At 39.0% G+C, this 20,214-nt stretch overlaps 1 protein-coding gene across 1 annotated transcript in view; it reads left to right on the top strand.

The window, feature by feature from the left end:
- The first annotated feature begins 1,441 nt into the window (after positions 1-1,441).
- Positions 1,442-20,214, top strand: part of si:dkeyp-23e4.3 (rho GTPase-activating protein 7) — a 56,981-nt gene continuing 38,208 nt past the window's right edge. Inside the window, exon 1 of the mRNA XM_053478368.1 lies at positions 1,442-1,950. Within this exon, the coding sequence (XP_053334343.1) occupies positions 1,830-1,950 (121 nt within the window). The 5' untranslated portion in view covers positions 1,442-1,829. The remainder of the gene's footprint in view (positions 1,951-20,214) is intronic.

Genomic DNA, 20,214 nt, shown 5'->3' with positions numbered 1-20,214 from the left:
CGTTCATCAAAATAAATGTTTTTTTTTTAGTCATTTAGTTCATTTCGTTCGTTTGATCAGAAATAAAATAAAATGTTAATTTTTAGTAAACAGACCCTAATAAACAGATGTCTTTATACACAAATTTTGATTATAGTTTCAGTAATGAAAATATTACAACACCGCTAAGAATATATTATAATAAACAGAATGAGCAGCTCACCTCCCATATCTTCTGGTCTGAGTCATTCAAGTGACTCCTATAGACTCTATGCAGTGCATTACACAAGAAACAGAACTGAACGGTTCTTCTCGTGAGTCTTCTAGTCCGAGTCGTTCATTCTTGTGAATCTGTTGCACTTCATAGCATCTATGGGAGTCAAGTGACAAAAGACCGAACCACTCGGACTAGAAGGCTCAAAGGTAACCACTCAATTCTGTTTCCTGTACATAACCTATGGAGATTTTGCAAAGCTTTGCGCATCCAGTAAAAAAATGAACAGATCCCTCTCCGAGACTACTCGTTCTTCTGAGTCACGTTAAAGACTCGTTCAAAAAGAACGAATCGATTATTAACGACCCATCGCTAGTGGTAAGTGTTTATTAAGTGGAAACTTAAGGAAAGCTTGTAAAAAAATTTTCATTGTGAACTTTAAATATGTTCAAAAACTATCATTTCAAATCAAGTCAAGGAGGCTTTTATCCTCATTTTTACCATTTATTCTCCAGGACCAAGGGACTACAGTGCATAAACATGAAACTCCATACACACAGACACACAGGCGGGAACCCCGGACCCTGGAGGACGAGACACACTATTTCAGTAAAACATTTAATAAAACCTGTATATCGTATCTAAAAAAGTTCATATTGTTGATTATGATTGAATAAACGCGAGGCTAAATTTGTCCAACAACAAACAACAGCTAATTGTTTCCAGGAATCCTGAAGGCTGTATTGTTCATATTGCAACCTTTTTTAGATTTGTATACGGAGTTCCTGCTTTGTTTCGTTTTTAATCTTAAAACTGTAACTCATAATTGTCAAGGTTAAATCATTTAAAATACAGAGTTTTTGTCGGCTTCTCCCAGCAAGGGGTCGCCACGGCGGACTGTCCCATCCACACATACTGTACAAGCTTGGCACAGGTTGTTTTGTTTTTGTTTTTTTACACTGGATATTAAAAAACACTGGATATTACAAATTACAAATCCAGAGTACAGACTACACAGTCATGCCTGGGTTCATGCAGCCGAACTGATGTTTCGGAAAAAAAAAAAGACGAACACGTTAAATGTCAGAGAGAAGAAAACTTCTGCTTTTTGCTTTGGAAAGAGGAAGATGTACGAGACCAAACACCACGCGGTCATTTATCCAGTTCCCCAGACCCACTCTGTCTCAACCTTAATATTTATCTCAGCACTCTTTAGACAGACGAGTGTGTGCATGCATGCATGTGCATGTGCGTGTGTGTGTGCATGTGTGTGTGCTAATTATGGCTGTACAGATGGAGAAGCATCTCACTCTCTGAAGCGGCGGTTTTACCGCTCGAATCATATTTCCTTTTCAGGCGACTTTGACCCCTAGTTTGTGTGTGAAGAGGAAACATTTTCCCTTTCTCCCCCTCCCTCATTCTCACACACACTCTCTCTCTCTCTTTCTCTCTCTCTCTCACTCTTAAACACACACACACACATGCTTAGAAGAGAGTGTGTGCCAAATTACATGCAGACTTTTTGCATCACGGGTGAAAACTTTCCTGGTCTTGGTACGCTCAGCTGCCTAAACTCAGTCCCATCCTTCAGCAGATGGCGTGAGGAAGGAGCGTCGAGGGTTCTCCGGAGCAGCACATGGATATGGCACACAAGGTGAAACCTCCACTACGGAGGTCCTTCAGCGAGCATGTGAAGGACTCGACCAATAAGGCTTGGGATATATTCTGGAGAAGCGCACGTGAGAAACGTCTCTCAGGTACAGCATGCCGTTGTCAATGATGGTCATGAGATCAATTGCATTTTTGTTTTTTCTTTACCTTCATGGTATTTGTGCAGTAAAAATAATGCATGTGACGAGTTCACTGCGGTGCTTCAAATGAAACATTTAAAGAAAAAAAGGTGTAATAGTGAAAAGTTCTAATTAATCATTTGTGCTTGTTGCATCATCACCTTGGGTGTCAGATTTGCTGCGTAATGCTTGTCCGTGCAAATTCTGAAAGTAAATCACGGCTTCTGCCAACTTTCCTAAGTTGTGACCTGATAGATTGTGCTGATCAGCAAATTTTATTATTATAAAAAAAAAAAAAAGCTTGGATTTTTTTTTAGAAACTCATTATATCTTTAGGCTTTAAAAGGTGACACTGAAGAAGAATAGATGGATTTGCAACGTGCATACATTTGCAGGCTTTCGGACTACATTAACCTGCTGAAACAAGACAAGCCTCAATTGCTCAACTGGCTATTATCTGCGACCTCAAAGCCTTCTGAGAATCCTCAGGAAGTGGCCAGAGGGGTCGGGAGCCAGGACGTCCGAGAGAACCCGCTGTCCTCCCGGCCTCTCTTCTCTCCGCTGACTCGCACGCTTATTTCGGGTTGGTGTTTATAGCGGTACTGTCCTAATATTTACCCGAGATGACCAGGATGTCATAACAAATACGGTCTCACACACACACACACACACACACACACAGCCGAGCTCAAGATGTGTGTCGAAAATGTGCAATAACTTCGAACGGCCCACGAGAGCTCTCCGAAGACCCGTAAAAAGCGAGGAGGGCTTTGTTGTGAAATCGGACACTAAATCTAAATCAATAAAATCTAATGAGGTGCCATGCACGCTGATGCGCCGCCCAGGGTGCTTTCGACAACATGTTGGCAAAAGAGCCAACACTTAAAAAATAAATTAATTCATTAATTTAAAAAAAAGGGTTTCTTGGAAGGAAAATAAGAAAGAAAAACAAAAAAGTTGGAGAAAACATCTGGTTCTGGGAGAGGGAGGTGTGTGAAACCGAGCCTTATCTGCTTTCTCTCCGTGACAGTTTTGTGATCCTGGCCTAACTATTTCTTCTGCGAGAAGGCTGATCAGTTTGTGTTGTTCGCTCACATCATGTAAGCATTACCTCATTTCATGCACCAGAGCCATGTGTGTGTGTGTGTGTGTGTGTGTGTGTGTGTGTGTAAATGGTGGGCTTTAGCCAGAGGAAAGAAATGGGCTGAGCGCTATTATGATGCAGAGCAGGCCCCTGAGCTTGGAGAGATTACTGTGAGAAACCCTTCCCAGATGTTGCAATCTTAACAGAAAAAGAAAAGAAACATACACAACTGGAGGAAAAAGAGGGGAGGAAACGGGGTCAGGTTTCACATTTTTCTTGGCTACAACAACAACTCAAAGATCTCTGATCTATTTCAGAAAGAAGAAAAAAAAATAACAAAAAATAATAATAATTCACGGCCCTTCTCCCCCTCATCTCTCGGCCAGGAACGGTTCAGAATATCTGCTTGCAGAGTGTTTTATCAAGGACGGATGACGATTTTGATACCTAACATCTGTGCAATTCATCGTGTAGTCACGCTACGCTGTCGCCGCTATCAGGGAGCAGAAGACGAGAAGACGATCAGTGAGCTTAATATCGCAGTTCAGGCTTGTGGCTTGTTAAGACGTTTTCCACCTGAGACATAAAATCCTCCTGAGCGTCACAGAACCACTTCAGATGGATATATAGAGAGTGATGGATCATAACCAAGCGTGAATAGTGAAGCTAGACACATTGATTTCACAGCCGTGCAAACTTCAGAAGTCATCCGGCTCTCAGGATGTTAATCTTGGAATGATTTCTCTTAGTCATTATTATTATTATTATTAGGGGCTGAAAACTGAAAGCCATATTACTGTGATTATTGTTACTATTACGGCGCTTTATAAAAGTAAGCACGCTGTAAAGCAGAATTGTTTAAGGACTTGTCTTTCATTTTCTTCTGCATTTCACACTTCTGCTGTGAATCAGAGGCAGAGTGTTGATTCGATTCAATTTTTCTGTGTTGCAAGTTTTGGTTCGATTTGATTGAGTTGCGTTTATTAATGTTTATAGTCTGATTTGTCTCAAGCAGGTTTTAAGTATTACAGTAATCTAATAAACACTGAAATGCTCTGTAACTTGTTGATTATGTAAATGCCACATCTTGTACAATGCGTTTTTTTTTTCCTGGCAATCTCATGCACCAAACTCCAGTCCAGTATTGCAACAATTATTCATGCACTCAAAAGAAGAAGCAGTGATACTCTTGCAAAATTCAAGTATTTGCAGAAGGTGCAAGTAGAGTTTTTTTTTCTAAAGTCTGCAATAGAATAAAGATTTCATCCACTTTAGACCAACAACGAATGAAGAAATTGCATAATCGATTAAATCATCATTTATTCTACACACACACAATAAACGACTGGAAAAATAACTGCAGATATTGAAATTTTAAATTCATATAAGAATGGGAGTTACTGTAGATCAGCATACGGATTTAATCCGTTCTGGAGGTGAGTCCTTGTGAAATGAAGGTGAAATGTCGTCTTGTAAAACGCATTGTCCCATAGGTAATAATGTAAATGCAGGTAATCCGTTCCAGCCACCCAAAAATATTACAGATATTACCAATTTCCAACACTATAATCATATTTGTGCATATAAAAACAATCAAAACATTTAGAAAAGCTGTGTAAATGAAGGAAAATATGAAATAAATAGACATTAAACCTTAAACCTAACCTTAATTTATGATTCCTCTCGGCCCCGGCTGCTTTAGAAAACAAACTGAAAGTGGCTCCCTTTTCTTCTTGCTACCGTCCTTGATAACATTATTAGGACCCATGGTGTTACGTCTTCACAAAATCTTACACAAAATGCCCAAAAAAAACAAACAAAGAAAACGTCCTATTTAGTTTGGCTCAGTACGGTCGATGGATTCTGATTGGCTTTTTGTCATCAGCCATGTTTGTACACTTGATTATTTGTTATTGTAGAACAATATGAAGATCCCGCAGGAAGTAGAATTTTTCACTTCACAACAATAACAACTCAGTAAAAATGCAGCTTCAACCTATCACCAGCTCTAATAGCAAGAGGGCAAATCTGGATGTGCTGTGTGGGTGGGAGGGGCATACGCTGTCAATCATATGCTATCAATTCTACGCTTTTAATCATACGCGGTCAATCATACGCGGTCAATCATATGCTGTCAATCATACGCTGTCAAACACTAGCAAATTCTGGGTCTCTCTAAGCTCATGAGTGCAGAAGAGGGCGAATAGCATTTACTGTAGAGTGTGTTGCGTGGTTCAAACTAGACAGAATTTTTATACTGCATATGGATACCATTCAGTACGTGTAGGAGTACATGCAAGAATACATTATCATAATTATTGTAATCTAGCACCGTTAGAGCTGGTTATTGGTTGCTTCCTCGATAATCTTATTAACAGTTTTACCTTTCACCTTTGCACGATATTACTTTTCATTTATTTAATTAATAATAGATTTGATGACTCTCAAATGGGACATTTAAAAAAATCTAAAAAAAAAAACACGGATACTTAATTTGTTCAGGATATACACGTGTAAAAATCATATAGTTTTAAGTGTACAGTAAATACGAGGGCTGGTCTCAGAACTCAAAGATAAATTCATAGACCATTGAGTTGGAGCACGTGTCCAGACGTTTGACTTAACCAAAATCACACAAAATTTCAGCACTGCGACCACAAGTCCAGTTAGTACTTTCACCCCCCCTCGAGTAATCCTAGATGGCTCTGGTATTCACCAGCACTTTTCTTTGAAACTGGAGAACTTCTATAACATTCTTTCTGGCCACTAAGCGATGGCATCCGGCTGTGCCCAAGTGCAACTCCTACAAACCCAGCGGCTAGCAGCTCGTAAACAGTCTGACCTCCAGAAGAAAGCAGAAAGGTCCAACAAATTATCTTCCTGTTTATGACTTCCCTTCCTCAATATACCTCATTTCCTTCATTTTAAATCATCTCCAACAATGCTTCCTCCTCTCGACTCGCTCATTTTCACCCCCACTAAGATGATTATCCTACATAATGGCCTTAGCCGAAGGTTCTTCCATTATGCATGGATTGGTCCAGCACTTCTACAGCAGCTGTCAATCCTGCCCCGAAGATATTAAATCAATTTCTTAATCAGCACATTTTCAGGGACACTGCACTCTAGTGCCTTTGTAAATGCTGTGCCTTGGAGACCCATGATTGAAGGCTAAGCCAGTTCAAACAGCTTCTCTTTTCTTTCTTTTTTTTTTTTATTATTATCTTCTCGAGTCGATATGTGGCTGTAATGTTAAAGGTGTCATATAAATGTGAAAATTAAAGTTGTGTCAGGTTTAGTTGACATTAAAACCTTTATATGTATCTGTATGGTGCTGCAAATCTCTCTCTCTCTCTCTCTCTCTCTCTCTCTATCTCCATATCTTGTCCGGATTTGAAGTGGAAATTCACCGGTGGTTTGGACCGGAAATTTGTATTTTTGGTGGGTTTGTTTTTTTTTTGCTCGTTTGGTTGTTGTTGTTGTTGTTGTTGTTGTTGTTTACAAACCCTACCCCCTTCCCTATAACCTCTAGAAACCACTGAGAGGGAAAGGATTTATTTCCTCATTTACAAATTACAACAAACAGCTGGAATTTGGAAAACATTTTCACTTTTTTCACCTTCTGCACAAACTCAACCTCAGCTACGGTACATCACTCGAGCTCCTCATCAGCCTCAAACACACACTACGAAACTTTCTGGCAAGCATTTAAACTTCAACTAAGTTCAGTTCTTTAAACGTAATTTAATGGCGAATCATGCGTGATCATGCTCTTTCGAAACTGCAACATCCAAAGGTACAAATCAAGGTAGTGTTGCTTGAAGTGGATGACAAAAGCAGTTAATGATATTCTATTGTGAGATTTTAAGGTTTGTTACATTCCAGAAACAGCAGAACAGGTTCTAAACGCTGAATGCTCGCAGGATCAGCTACAAGGTTTTGTTATAATCGCTAAAGTTACTAGGTTTAAACATGAGTTAATTGGGGACGCAGACTTAAACCATGTTTTTATATGGACTAATATTGCTGATTAAAGTTATGTATAACTAGTAATTATGGTTTTGTTTGTTTGTTTGTTATTTTTAATGTTTATTTCTCCTTTTGTGCATTGTAGCTACTTACTCATTAAGAAAAATTCAGTACTAAAACATTTTTGCGAAATGTAAATATACTGCTCAAAAAAATTAAGGGAACACTGCCCTGGTGTGTGTGTGTGTTTGTGTGTTCAAGTCAAACTGGGACTTCCCCTAAACGTGTTCCCCCTTCGAATTATATATTTTTATAAATAAATGCAGTTTTTTAAACAGCATACAAAAAAGTTCAGGAACAACTAAATACTAAATTCTTGCTTGTCGTCCCTCCTTTCGAGGCGTGTCAGGACCACGTCTCACACACTGCATGTCGCTGATTTTCCTCTTACATGGTGAAAGACTCTCACACAGCTGACTTTTTTTTTGCATTCACAATCATCCTCGCTATGAGAAGTATTATAGCGCCACCTACTAGATATTTCCCAAAGCTGCAGCTGCGTTTGGATGCAACAAGTCTAAAAAAAAAAAACGATACAGATGTCTGGTTTATAAATCAGTGCATCATTAAACTAAGGATTTATTTATTTGTCGATGCTGTTTTACAGAGATACTGCTTTGTGCACGGTGCAGAATGTAGTCTATTCGAAGACATGACTCTAAAAATAAATGCATACTAATTCTTTTTTTTGGTGCAGAAATTTGTATAAAAATGTGGTTGATTCCGTAGCTCAGGAAGGGAGTGTTAGAGTCCGGCTGCTGCAGATGAAAAGAAATGCTATTCTCATTTGTGTTAATTTCGAACAGGAACTTTTGGTATATTCAGTTACATCTCTGGAGGATGAGGGAATAAACACTGCATGACATTTATGTTAATAAACATGGTGTTTGCTCGTCCCGTGAGCTTTATATCTGACCCGTCACTTTTGTAAGTGTGGGGTTTGTACCCTGTTTAGTTGTTGAAAATATAACTTTAGGATCGCTAACGCTAGCTTGCTTGATTAATTGGGCTAACATCCACATCAAAGCTCCAGCATCGGCAGTTTGATCCTGAAAAGCACTAATACACACACAAATGTTTCTAAAATAGTTTTGTACACGGACTCCAGGGACTTCGCTGGCTCGGCCCGACAACACATGCATTCTTCATCAGCGTGTTTATCCGTTTTTTTTATGGCTCGTGACATAGCATCGAGTTTGCTCTTCAAGAATGTGAAACTATTCATCTGCACCTCTTCACCCATGAGCGGCTCCAACTTGCGCAGAAACCCCTGGCTCTTAAAGATGTGCTCGGGAAAATGAAATCCATCTCTTTCAAGCATCACTTCCTTTCCAGAGTCAAGTAGTGTATGCTGGTTTGCATCAACAGAAATGAAAAGAAGACAGGTTTTGTCGTTTTGCAAGGTATTTAATGTGCTTTGAGTGACGCCCCGTCTCCCCGTCCCCGTCCCCGTCCCCCACTACTACAGTCTATACAGGGACTCGTATACTGGCTCCTTAGCGAGCACGTGTGACATCAAAGAACAGCTCCGACTCGGTGGCTTACATGGAGATTAGCCGCCTCACAGAAAATTAGGACTGTGGATCTGTGTACATGCCGTTACCAAGAAGCAAAGCTTTATTTATTTATTTATTTATTTATTTATTTATTTATTTTCTGCCCTGCAAGCAATTACCATCATGTGTGTGCGAAGTAAAGGTCCATAATCTTTTATATAGTTTAAGAAAAAGAAATAATGAGCTATAAAGAAGCTCTTCTACTTACTCATAATAAGCATTCTGCACGTGCCAACCGAGCACTTAAAAGGACTCGCGGGATTTTCCTGGCAAGCTTCCATACGTGTAGTAATTTTTATAAACAGTTATGGAGAACTAAAGAACGTTGCAGTAATATGGGACGTTTTATTGAAGTTTCAGTTCACCCATCTGGTCATTTTCCTAATGGAAACCGACGCTAATCGCTTGGTCAAGGGTTCACAGTGATATTAAAGAAAGAAAATAAAATAGCCAAAAGTGTGGTCTTTCCATTTTAGAAAGTGTTTCTTGATGGTGCCACTTATAACACTCGATGCACTCTCCAAGCAGATGATCTCCTCCAGAGCGTCATCTCATGGGCTCACTGACTCCTGAGTGGAGTTCGTCAGTCGGTGATCGGTGGAAATGTTCCCGTTCAGTGAGTAATCAGGGTTCCGAAACATGATGATCGTGGATCTCGTAACATCAGGTTTGCTTCTGCAACTCGAAAAGCGTAGGGGTGTAGGGTCTGAGACGGCTGACGAGTCCTAACTGCAATCCCAATCTGTCTCTCTGGTTGGAATTGATTTTTAGAGTGTTTTTTTTTAGAGGAAAAGATTTATTTGCTCTAAAAATTATTACATTTATTTATTTACTTTCCTAAACATTTACATTTAGGCCTTTAACAGACGCTCTTATCCAGAGTGATGTACACAAGTCCATTGAAGCTTCCATCATTAAATATGTTCTTATACTGGTTCCCGAGGTTACTAACTAGACATACCACTGCTGGGAAGAATGATTTTTTAATTTAATTTTATAAATTTTTTGGTCACCATTATCTCAAAACTTGTGGTGCATAGTTAAATAAAAAAAAAAAATAGTAAAAAAAAAAAAAAAAGATTCACTATAATACATGGGTGGGGCAGCTCGGTGGTTAAGGTGATGGACTGCTGAACAGAAGGTCCCCAGTTTGAGCCCCAGCACCGCCAAGCTGCCACCGTTGTGCCCTTGAACAAGGTCCTTTACCCCAACCGCTCGGATACCATCAGGTGTCGAGCTTGAATCCTGGCCCGTAAGAAACGGCCACTGTAACGACGGCCGAGTGGGGAGTATACATCACCCCATGGCATGTGGACAGAGACTGCTAAATAAAAATGATTTAGCATTTAGTTAGCGGTTTATGTATTTTAAAAACATTTTCAATTGTTAAAAATATACTTACATATTGTACTATTTAAATACGATACATTTTATACCTACAGGGTTTAAAGGTTCTGGCCTCATTTTAAAATTATGGCAGCTACTTCCAGTTAATTAATATTGGTTAACAATTATTATATTATTATTATTAGTAGTAGTAGTAGTAGTAGTATTAATATTAGTATTATTATTATTTTGCCCTGTGTGCAATGATTAGTTGCCTTTTTCAGAAGAGACATAAAACTATCTGAGTTTCTGCTTCCCGCCATCTTTTATTGCGTTAAAGATTTTTTCACAGACACGTGTGCAGTTCTCAGGAAATAGGATCAAATAAGATCAGATCAGATAAGATAGTTCTTTATTAATCCCGAGGGAAATTGCAGTTCTGGAGCAGCATTAAACAACATAATAACACAGTAAAGAAGTAAACAGTATAACAGTAATTACAGTAGGACAGAAACAAAGACCTAATCAAGTACTCGGGAGGATCTGATTTACAGAAATGAGCTATTATGCACAACTGTCTATATACACTGCATACATATACACTATATATACATATACATACAGTTTATACCCACACATATCCCCTCGCCTCCATTTCTACATATTTTGCTTACAAAGATCAGATCAGATGATGTCAGATGATCAGACAGATGAACAGACGAGAGGGGAAATGAGGTCGCTGCTGAGGCTGTTACATAAACAACCAGTTTTTAAATTGTATCTTTATGCACTTTGCAGCCTGTCGCAGTAAAACCTGCAGTTAATTCTTTAATGTAACCTACATCATTTCATTTCATTTCATTTAATATGAAGAAATGATACACACTTACACACTTGGCGCCAGTTCATTCTTCATCAGCGACCAGAAGATTACATGTTTTTCTCCCCAATATAGTAAACAGAGCAGAGCAAACTTTCTGTTCTACAACAAACTCATCTACTTCATCTGTGTGTCGATTTATACGCTCTTATTGTTCTCAGGGTTTTAGAGACAAACGACTGAGATTTATTGTTCAGTTGGAAATGAGCAGAATACAAAAGCAGGTCCATCAAACTGTTCTTTATAACTCTTTATTCTTCCTAGAACAGTGTGTGTGTGTGTGTGTGTGTGTGTGTGTGTGTGTGTAGTTGTTGTGTGCTCTAACAGTTTCTGATCTTAGATAATGTGTTAAAATCTTAATTAAAGATAGAAGTATCCAGGCATAAAATGTACTCTGGGGGAAAGTCGTGACTCCGGTAGTAAAGCATGCAAAACAAATGTTTTAAACAGATGAAATTAACTAAATGTCACGTTTTTTTTTCCACATGAAAACGTATGTGTAAACCTGACTTGCATTTTAAAGTAGCTACGCCATTTATTCAGCTTGGAGAGATCATGTGTTGTTAACAGGCCCGCTGCTGCATGGCTAGTGTTATATAGTGTCTAATGGGCTAATCAGACGTGAAATATTCAGTAAATTCTATATAATTAAATCGAAGGTTTTGTCTGTACATCGGTCAGAACTCGCTCTTTCAATAATATCTTTACATTTAATACATTGGAGGATCAGAACCGAGTCTCAGGAAATTTCCGGTCTGTCTGTCTAACCAGATTTTTTGTCACATCATCACACAAAACAGTGGACAGAATCTACTGAATCTCCTGCAGTCCTTAGATCTCTGCCTGAAGTTTAATCTGCACCATAAGTGAAATCTAAATCTTGAGTAAAAGCGATGTTATGAACAGTTACGTGCCAGATTTAATAATCTACTTTAAAATAAACCACTAATGTGCAGTGTTGGGTGTAGCGCGTTACAACGAACAACATACTTGAAATACTTTTTTTGATGTAATGAGTAATCTAACGCGTTACGTCCACTATTTAAGTACTCAGATATTTAGTTATATTTTCAAAAATGTAATCTGTTATTCGGACAATTTATGTAATCTGTGAGCCAGACAGCAGTCAATCTGTTACTGTGTGTGTGTGTGTGTCTGTGTGTGTGTGTGTGTGTGTGAAAATCGTCCTACAAGCCCCGCCCTCAATAACCCGCCTCCTCTGATATCTCACCTATGCGGTTTGACTCGCGGTGAGAAGCGATGTTAGGCACCGTAAGCCGCCGCGAGTGATCGCCCGATGTTCCACGAAGTCCGCGAGAACCGACACGCGGAAAGATGGAAATGTAGTCACGGCGCCAAAACTCGCGGTGAATCATGATGAATCGTACTTACGGCTGCCACGTGAAACCGCGTTGGTAAGATAGGGGTGTTAGTAGTTAACAGATTATGGGCCAAACCTCGTGGAGTGATGATGGCAAAATAATTATAAAGTTACAAAGGAGTTTTTATTTTCTGCAATGGAAAAGTATTCTAACTAGTTACTTTTATCAGAAAGTAACGCTGTAATGTAACTGATTACTTTTAATGACACTAATTTTGTTACTTTAAAAGCTAACGTCCCCCAACACTACTAATGCGCTACTGTCTCAATGTAAACAAACACCTGCACCAATAGATATTAATTAGAAAAGATAAAGTTAATATTTTTACTGGGATTAGTTCATATTTTCACTTTGGCCGAAATAACAGCGCTGAAGTGGTATAAGTGAATTTTAACACGCTGGAGTGGTTTTAAGACAAAACTTCATCTTTATCCTTTGATCTACTTTTTCCATTTCTCATCTGTGATTCACTCTCCGATTACCGAACAGGGAGTGTATTTGTCTGAGCACCAAAGAAGGACAACTTGGTGTAAACCAGCGAGTAATGTTAGCTACAAGAATCAATGCTAGTCTAACGCAGTGTTAGCAAAGAACACAGGCAAGCTTACGGAAATATAGCCAGTCCTAGGCTACTTTATTAAAGACGGAAAGCGACAGTTCTCCCAGCAGACACACCAAGTTCACGTGTTTTTGCATATAAACGTATTTAATTAACATTGCACACCTGCATCATTTCCATAATCTCACCTAAAAGCTTCCACAATTTAACCCTCATTAAAATCCTGCACTTTGGTCCATAATGCACTTCATTTTCTTGACGTCTCTGCATCTCCACACTCGCTGCGCTACTCCCTTTGCCCGGTCCAATTTATTACCTCCATCTCTCTTCTCTGCTGCCTTATCTGCACCATCATACAGTACCTCCCTCCATCTCTGTCTCTCCTCCCTCGCCCTATCGCTCTACTGCTTATTGCAGCCCTCCCTCGTTCTCCATCGATTCTCAGCTTCTTCATCTCCCTGTAGTCTTGTTCCCTCTCATCTTTCTCAATCTCCCTTTCTCCTTCTCCTTTATGAAATGCATGTATCTGCCGTTCTCAGATAAAAAAGCCTCAGGGCGGCGAGGTGATGGATTCGCGGACGGCCCAGAAAGCGTTCCCGTTTCGGGTCATGCGAGGGCCCAGTAGTGCTGGGTAAGCAGGTCAGGAGGGGTGGCGGGAAAATAAAACCGCTGACTAGAAGGTAATACGCAGATGAAAAGCCTGAAGGGGGTGTAAATCTGTCCAGGGAAGGGAAAGTAAGCTGTAGGTAAACAGGGAGGAAACGGTCACCTTACATATCTGATCCAGTGTGTAGTTCGTTCAAGATGAATGGAGCTCCTGTGTAAGCATGAAGATGTGAGGTAGCTGATGATATCATGGCCAGACGAATGAGGCTGTATTAAGACACTAAGAACTAAAAAGGTGTTTTTAGTTTACATTTTGGCCTTTTCTCTACTCAGACCTGTTTAGAAAATGAATTACATTAGAACATCAGGATTTAGAGACCAGGTTTTCCTAGGACCAGGCTGAGAAGATCCTCAGCGCAATAACGTCGCTTTAAATTCGATCACCAAATGTGAAATCCGGATCCTTGAAATCTTATAATTTACTTCAAACAGAGACTGTTCTGAATATTTTTTCTCTATAAATAATTCCCTGCTATTTTAATGCACATATTTTTAGTGCTTGGACACCATCAAGGTAGAACGTTCTCTTAGTGCGCCATGATCTATCTGAATTCATGTCTGAAACACTGGCCTCCCAGGAACTCCTGTAATAGCCCAAACATGTGGAAATGGCTTCTATGGGGGATGTGGCGATGATTGTGTGTACAGTTCCCACACACTCTTCTTTATTGAAGGTGGCAATAAGTTATCTGTTGATTTTCAAGGATAAGACGCTGAATGTTCACAAGAACGACTGTCACGGACATACGGACCTTTTTTTTTAATGTTTGCACTGTTCGAATGTTTTATCTCCATACTCTGGATTTATACTTTTACTCCATCATTTACCAGAAATTTTATCCGAAATTCCAGATTGACATGAACCCCTATCTGATTGCTTCCTCTGCTTGAATTTTTCAAAGTGGCCTACTTAGGGTAGAGATGATACACAGGTTCATTCCATTTCCTGGCTGAAACACTACAGAGCATACTTTTGCGAGTTTATTCAAAAGAGATTTAAACAGATACCTCCTGACAAAGCACGACTTTAAAACAGGAGATTCAGAAAAAAATCTGTATCATTTTCAACCTCTGGGCATTCAAGCCCATCAGATGCAGTACATCAGTACAGTCTGTGTTATAGATGTAACATCTAATAAAAATCTGCATGTTAATTAACCTTAAGCTACGACATGTAAAAGAAAAAAGAAAAAAAGTACGAGTCGGAGGTACGAGTTACGATCTTTAGTTGAGCGCGGCATGAACCTAATGTGGCCCGTTACCCAAAATGCTGTGCAGGAGGAGAGGATTAAAGCAGTACAGACCTCGGCCAACACCTGGGAAAGACAGTCTAATATACTGTAGGGGTCTGCAGGCTAATGAACTTCTTTTATTTGCCACAAATCAGCAGGAGGCTCCAGCTTTAGCAATGATGCTCACTAACTACTCCTCCATTCTCCTAAAGAGGGCAGAGGAGCTTTTTGTAATTCATCTGATTCTCCTCATTCTCTCTCTTTCACTTTCTCTCTCTCTCGCTTTGTTCAATGAAATCAAAAGCCACCGATTGTTGGCCTCTCGGTAGCTCTACAGCTCTTTAGAAGCACAAAAGACTGCATCCTGGCAGGACATAATGAAGTAGATTAACCTTAAGGCCATAGACAGACTCCTCCGTGAACAGCACAGCTGGAAGATGTTGCGTTTACAAACAGGAGTGACCTGGCAAAGGTGCCCGAGGCTAGCATTCTTCAGCTGTTGTCTTGGGGCTCTGATGGAAGCCATGCTTCTTCAGACTGCTAATGGAGTTTCTCAGTGTGAAACCTGATGAAGTGTGAACTAGAGCTAAGAAAGAAAGAAAGCTGGAGAAGCTCATAACAGCGGTGTTCTATTTGCCTAGGTGAGGTCCATCTCACATCGTGAGAGTGCATAAAGCCAAGTCAAGAAATATGAGCGGTGCTCAGAGGAACACGGATCGTCCTGGAAAAAGATCGAAAGAAGTTAAACAAACGGATGTACAGTTGTATAAAATGAGAAAGGAGGAAGCGCTGAGCAGAAACCTGACGGTTTAGTCGACGTTTTCCAGCACCATGAAAAGAGCGTTTCTACCTGCATCCATCGGCCGTTTGTTCCGCATCACAGTGACGGATGAGGCTTCCACGCAGCTGTGTTAGCTGTAATGGAAACCACGAACACAATGGAGTTAGCCGCTCCCATCCTCCAGTTCATAAAAAGCCTCCTCACCTTGAAACTTCAGTCGGCTCTGTTTAGTCCTCGAATCTATCATGTGGCAGTGGCAGCGCTCTCTCCTGCCAAACCGTGGCTGCAGGCCTGAATAAGAGATGAGAGGCCCAATAATGTTTAATAACCGATTCACCCATTCAAGACATTTTTCCTTTATTTGTCTCAGCTGTATTCTGACTCTCTAATCCTTCTTTTGACCAAAAGGAACAAATTGATTTACCTTTTTTTTTTTATAAAAGAAAAAGGGGATAAAACATGATCTTAGCTGCATTCTGAATAGACATGGAATGGGAGCTCGTTGCGTTTCTAGCCACGAACGTGCTCCTTTGAACCTAAATACAAATCCAAAAAAAAAAAAAAAAAATTTGGTAGAAGGATTGTTTTCTGCAGCAAACGTTCCTTTCTGGCACAAGCAACCCATACCAAGGAATAAAAAACTAAATCAAAGGAGCTGCTATTAATCAACTTAAAGGACTATGCCTTGTAATGCTTCCAAACTTCTGTCTGGTATTGGCTTTTCCTGACACACTTGACCTGCCTATTGACTCACTCTGCAAAGTTTAAGAGGGGGGTAATGTTTCAACTTCTACATGCTCTTCTGATCTCCAAAAACAGCTTGACCAGGCCATCAATAACGCCATTGAAATAAGACAATGAGGCAAGCGTTTAATCAGTAAATGAAGCAACCAGGAGGTTTTCTCTGCCATTTGTTTACTCTCTCTCTCTCACTTGAATGCACAAGATTTCCTGTCGAAAAAAGGACATCCATTCTGCGATACTGTATCTTGCAAACAGGGCTGATTCTTGCTAATGGTAATAGCCATCACCACCAGGGAGCGCCATGGTTTTTAAGAAATATGCTAAAGGGACTGGCCAGAGCATAAGTGGCTCAGTGGTAGGTTTTGTGCCTTCCATGCAGAAGGCCTGGGTTCAGTTCCCAAACCTCAGCCACGGTCCCAATGTAAGGGTTGCATCAGGAAGGGCATCCAGTTTAAACCCTGTGCCAAGTTGTTGTGCAGATCAAACGGTCCACGGTTGCTACGGAAACAGCCGAAATACTAACAACAACATGTTAAAAGGACTGACTAAGTGACATTAGGCAACGATACTCAACTCTCTGGAAACACTGTATGGCCGTCATTTCTTACATGGGCTGGTTTACCAGCTTTATTCGATATGAGCAGTCAAGGGTGAAGAGCCTGGCTCACGGGTCCAACACTGATGCTGAGGTTCGACCCTGGCACCTTCTGATCAGCACCATAAACCATAGAGCTATCCCTGACCCAAATTATTGATAACCTCTACAAAAACTCTCAACTATAATTACTGAATATTACTTCTAACAAACCACAGCCTTCTGTGCTTAAAAAACTAAACGTCCATATCATGATTTTTTTTTTTAAATGCAGTTAATTGTGGATCAGTAATTGGTTCAATTTCCAGCCAATGCCCAAGCCTCTGAAGGTGAAGCCCTTGTTGCAGAATCTAATACGTTTGTTCTCAATATACTGTACAATCCACCTTTTTTTTTAACCCAAAATTAAAATTAATGTATTTATTTAGCTAGTATCCGATTACTGCCATTTCTAGTCGATAGGTGCAATTCTTTGTGTATGGATTATTATTTTTTTTTAATCTAATAAAAAAACAAACTGAACTCACCTCATCCAAAATAGTGAAATATTTATACTCTGCATTCTTGCTATACAAAATAATATACAGTGACTCGAACCGAATGTTCAGATCCAACTGTCCTCTCGGTCTCAGCTGTCGTCCCTGAAAGAACTGTCAGAAAATCAATTCTTTTGTTCCTTTTTTTTTTTTGCATCTTATCAGGATTTATTGTTAAATGACTCGTGTGTGTGAATAGGCACTGGATGTACTAAAGACATTATGACAATCACCCCATTTTTATTTTTTAAATGTAATTGCTTCGGTTATTCAGTTTCATTTTCAGAGCTTTGTATAATCAGGTTGGTGGAACAGTATACGACTAGCATTAACCATAATGATTATTTAGGGTTTAATATAACTAAATAAACATATGTAATAAATGTAATTGAAACATTTTATCTATATAATATAGGTACAGGATAGTGACCCACTAATTGCTCACGCTCAATGTCTCCAGGTGGTTGTTTAAACCTGCTGCGAGTTTTTCGCTGTTTTATGTAAAAAAAATAAATTATAATTCTAGAATAAACATGACGTAATGATAACGCCATCATCCGTGTTGTGTGTTTAGTGTTCCAAATTTTAGATTCCATGAAATAAGTTAAAGTCAGTAGTATTTTATTTAAGAAAAACAAATCTGACTCATTGCAGAGAAGCAAAAGAAAAGTAATTATGTATTTAAAATCCTAACCACGTTTTACATGTCAAAGTTTTAGATACTTCTGCAAAAAAACAATCTTGGGAATTCACATCAGAGCACACGATATGGGACCTGAGAGAAATAAATAATTAATTACTAACTCACTGTTTATCTTTGCATAAAGAACCATAAATGTTCCGGGAGATTCTTTTTATATAGGGGTAGAAATGTCTTGAACTGTTAGTCAACTTTCAGAAAATTCATTCATTCTTCTGAAAAATTTATTACTTAATTTTACTTTGCTTTTCTTTAAATTTCCTTTACTTCCTGAAAATTTCATTGAGTTATTGTGTACTGTATATCAAGGAAGTTGTGTTTTGGTACAATTGATCCAACTTTTTGCTTAAGTTACCGTCTAAACAATAGGTGCTAATAAATCAGTTTTGTCAGGACTAAAACTCGTGTAACTTCATTATTTTTAAAAATGTCAGTACAAATATTTTCAAGCTATAACCAACGGGACCAAAATTTAAATCTTTTGACATTTGTTTGTTTTTGCCACAAACTGTAGCAATTTTTACATCCATGAAAGGAACAATCTTCCATAAAAACAATACGCCTTTAATAACCAAGAGCCAGTTTATAAATCCAGCACTTTAACCTCGACAACACAATGTCAAGTCTGAGCTAACACAAAGTCTTCATTAAACACCTTTTTCACAAGTCTGATCTCTTTCAAGTTCTCAAAGTCTAAACTTAATTACCCAGAATACCTGAAAGCTCCACCATATTGCTGTATTTTAATGCACTCATAATGTAGGATAGAGAAACGCTACTTAGCATGAGCTAGCTAGTTTTTACTGTATGTTCTATTGTTTCCTTTTCCAGTCTTAGCAGCATACAGTATCTGGAAATGGAAAATATTTTGCACATCATAGACACACATTTATTTAATATACACTTTGCCTTTTTTGTATTCAATTGGATATTTTCAACGGATTATTTGATATAAAATAAAACCTTGGATTTTTCTACTCCTGTTTCTGAGCATGGAGCAGTGTGGGACTATTTGAAAGCAGTTTATTATGTCTTGGACGTACAGTACTTACTGGCTGAATGAAAAAAAGTTTTTTTTTACAATTAACAAATCGTAAACAACTTCAAGACACGTCATATGAGGGCGCTGCGATCGTATTCCATCCCTGACCTGAAAAGGAAATCCAATGAATTCTTAAAAGTCAACCTATGTTACGATAGAACATCTCATATATTTGATATATAAAGTAAACAGTTTTAATTATAAGTAGAATTCCACTTGAAATCACATGAGATTAAAAAGACTTCAAATATTTAAAACAGAAACTAAAATGCAGGATCTGTGTTTATGTTGGAAAGCAGTCACATGTGAGTTCTGATATGTAAGTTCTAAACAGATATCACTTAATTGGGCCCTTTTTTTTAATAATGCAATTGAGAATAACTTACACAGTCTTATAACCAGCAATTGCAACATACTGTAATATCACAGCACTGCATGTTTATATCTCAGTGAGAAGTTCATATTACATAGTGGTGGTGATTAATACTGTACCGTTCACTCCAGTGTAATGTGAACAGGATCACGTACAGAACGTGTGGTATTGGGTGGATATAGAGGATAGTCTAAAAGCAGAATTGAAGTACCTGCCCCAGTGGGCTTATAGTGATTATCGCTTGTTGCAGTTCTCATTTTTGGCCACTAATTATTATGATTATTATTTGTCACATGTACCTTACAACACAGTGTAATGCTTTTTTTCACATATCCCAGTTTGGAAGCTGGGGCCACAACACAGGGTCAGCCAGGCAGGATACAGTGTCCCTGGAGCGGATAGTGTTAGGGGCTTTGGTTAACGGCTCAACAGTAGCAACTTGCTGGTGCTTGAACCCTCGACCTTCCAATCAGTACCCTACAGCTTAGACCAATTGAGCCACCGCTGCCCAAATACCATAACAAATATATGGAGTTAAATTCAAATGAAATGCAAAATGTATAAATGAGGATTAGCAAACTGATTTATACCAGGGTATAAAGTATCAGGGTTAATACATTAGTACCATGTTATTTATAACATGCTGGTTAGATTTTATGTGCTTTGGCTGCTGCGTGCACTTCATAATGGTGTCATGGCACAAATGATCTCTCGTCCTGTATGTCATTAGTTCCTGAATGTTTTCT

The sequence above is a fragment of the Clarias gariepinus genome, chromosome 19, assembly GCF_024256425.1.
Source record: "Clarias gariepinus isolate MV-2021 ecotype Netherlands chromosome 19, CGAR_prim_01v2, whole genome shotgun sequence".
Taxonomy (NCBI): domain Eukaryota; kingdom Metazoa; phylum Chordata; class Actinopteri; order Siluriformes; family Clariidae; genus Clarias; species Clarias gariepinus.
The sequence above is the reverse complement of the archived record's forward strand: the minus strand, read 5'-3'. Positions and strand labels throughout refer to the sequence as shown.